The sequence below is a fragment of the Leucopleurus acutus genome, assembly GCF_964270905.1.
Source record: "Leucopleurus acutus genome assembly, chromosome: 4".
In the NCBI taxonomy this organism is placed as follows: Eukaryota; Metazoa; Chordata; class Mammalia; order Artiodactyla; family Delphinidae; genus Leucopleurus; species Leucopleurus acutus.
Window position 1 is genome coordinate 14,976,488 of NC_139146.1, and position 1,961 is coordinate 14,978,448.

Consider the following 1,961-nt stretch of genomic DNA (forward strand, 5'->3'; position numbering starts at 1 on the left):
CTGTCCACCTACACATCCGGAACCAGACTACTTAGTCACATTCCTTCCTCTGCAAATCGCCTCCTGGAACTACTCTTTGGAAAACTGTTGTCATGTGTAGCCAAACTAAAGCTACTTATAAAGGGAGGCCCACTTCTCTATTTTCATGTAAGTGGAAAACACCTCACACTTCAAAAATCTACGGCTTATCCTGCCCAACTTGATTTACTTGGCTGACTCTTATATTAGATTCAAAAGAGCTATGTCTCTTGGAATAAAAATTCACCACGGTGTGTACAATAAAAAGATAATTGGGAAGAAGCGGGTCGGCGGCTGCGCGCATGCGCGGAGGAAAGCTGAGGGGCAGAGTGGCAGCTGCCGGCTGGGATCGAGCGACTCCTGAGAAAATGCAGGACTCCAACGCAGACACCGAGTGGAAAGACATCTTACGCAAAAGAGGCATCTTGCCCTCCGAGGGAAGTTTGAAAGATCTGGAGAAGGAGGCAGAAGAGCGGGTCCTTCAGCACTCCATTGTGAAAACGTATGAAGACATGACTTTGGAAGAACTGGAGGATAACGAAGAGGAATTTAGTGAGGAAGATGAACGTGCGATTGAAAAGTACAGGCAGCAGAGACTGGCCGAGTGGAAAGCAACCCAACTGAAGAATAAATTTGGAGAAGTTTTGGAAATCTCAGGAAACGATTATGTTCAAGAAGTTAACAGGGGCTTCCCTGGTGGCACAGTGGTTGAGAGTCTGCCCGCTGATGCAGGGGACACGGGTTCGTGCCCCTGTCCGGGAAGATCCCACATGTCGCGGAGCAGCTGGGCCTGTGAGCCATGGCCGCTGAGCCTGCGCGTCCGGAGTCTGTGCTCCGCAACGGGAGAGGCCACAACAGTGAGAGGCCTGTGTGCCGCAAAAAAAAAAAAAAGTTAACAAAGCTGGTGAGGGCTTGTGGGTCATCCTGCACCTTTACAAACAAGGGATTCCCCTCTGTTCTCTGATGAATCAGCACTTCAGTGGACTTGCCAGGAGGTTTCCTGATGTCAAATTTATCAAAGCCATTTCAACAACCTGCATACCCAGTTATCCTGATAGGAATCTGCCCACGACGTTTGTGTGCCTTGAAGGTGATATCAAGGCTGAATTTATTGGACCTCTGGTGTTTGGTGGCACGAACCTGACAATGGACGAGTTGGAGTGGAAATTGTCTGAGTCTGGAGCAATCAAGACAAGCCTGGAGGAAAACCCTAAGAAACTCATAGAAGATGTGCTGCTTTCCTCCGTGCAATACTCCATCCCCACCAGGAGGGACAGTGATTCCGAGGATGACTAAGGCTGTGGCCCTGGTAACCTGCTGAACTTTCTTGATGTGACACATCGTCTGAATTTTTTTTAAAAGGAAAAAGTAGGAATGTATACTTTGGTTTTAGCTTTTTATAATTATGTTTCAAATCTGATAGATCTCAGAAATAATCATTGCTGGGAATCCTTTTAAATTTCTTGGAACTCTCTTTTTTAAACTAATAGTATTTCTTTAAGAAAAAAATAAAAGCCAGATATTAGGTAAAAAAAAAAAAAAAAAAAAAAGATCATTGATGTGATGCTTATTGGTTTGTAAATCTGCCAGAATGTAAAGAATGAGATGCTTCTTTCATATCCACCATTGTTTCCATCCTTAACAGAAAAGAAAATGCAAATCTACTCACCAGTACCTATAAAGACAGGCAGTTCTGCATTTAATTTTGATTTATTATGTCACACTATATTTTGATATATTTTTCTTTTATGTTTTAATATCATCACCTTATGAAAATACTACAGACATCCTATCCTTGTGTGTTCCTGAAATTCATCCTTTAGTCAACCTCCGACTCTTCAACAATGTTCTCTACAATGAAGTGTTTTGAGGTCAAACATCTTAAAAAGACATAGAAACAAAAGCTTTGACTTTACACCACTAATGGCTTGTTTTCTGACTTT

At 42.9% G+C, this 1,961-nt stretch overlaps 1 protein-coding gene across 1 annotated transcript; it reads left to right on the forward strand.

The window, feature by feature from the left end:
* Window positions 1-386: 386 nt before the first annotated feature.
* Window positions 387-1,314, forward strand: LOC309961549 (phosducin-like protein 3; the record flags this gene model as incomplete). Its single annotated transcript, XM_082838968.1, has 2 exons — window positions 387-714; window positions 911-1,314. The coding sequence occupies 2 exons, from the start codon at window positions 387-389 to the stop codon at window positions 1,312-1,314; spliced, it is 732 nt and encodes a 243-aa protein (XP_082695094.1).
* Between the last annotated feature and the right edge of the window lie 647 nt (window positions 1,315-1,961).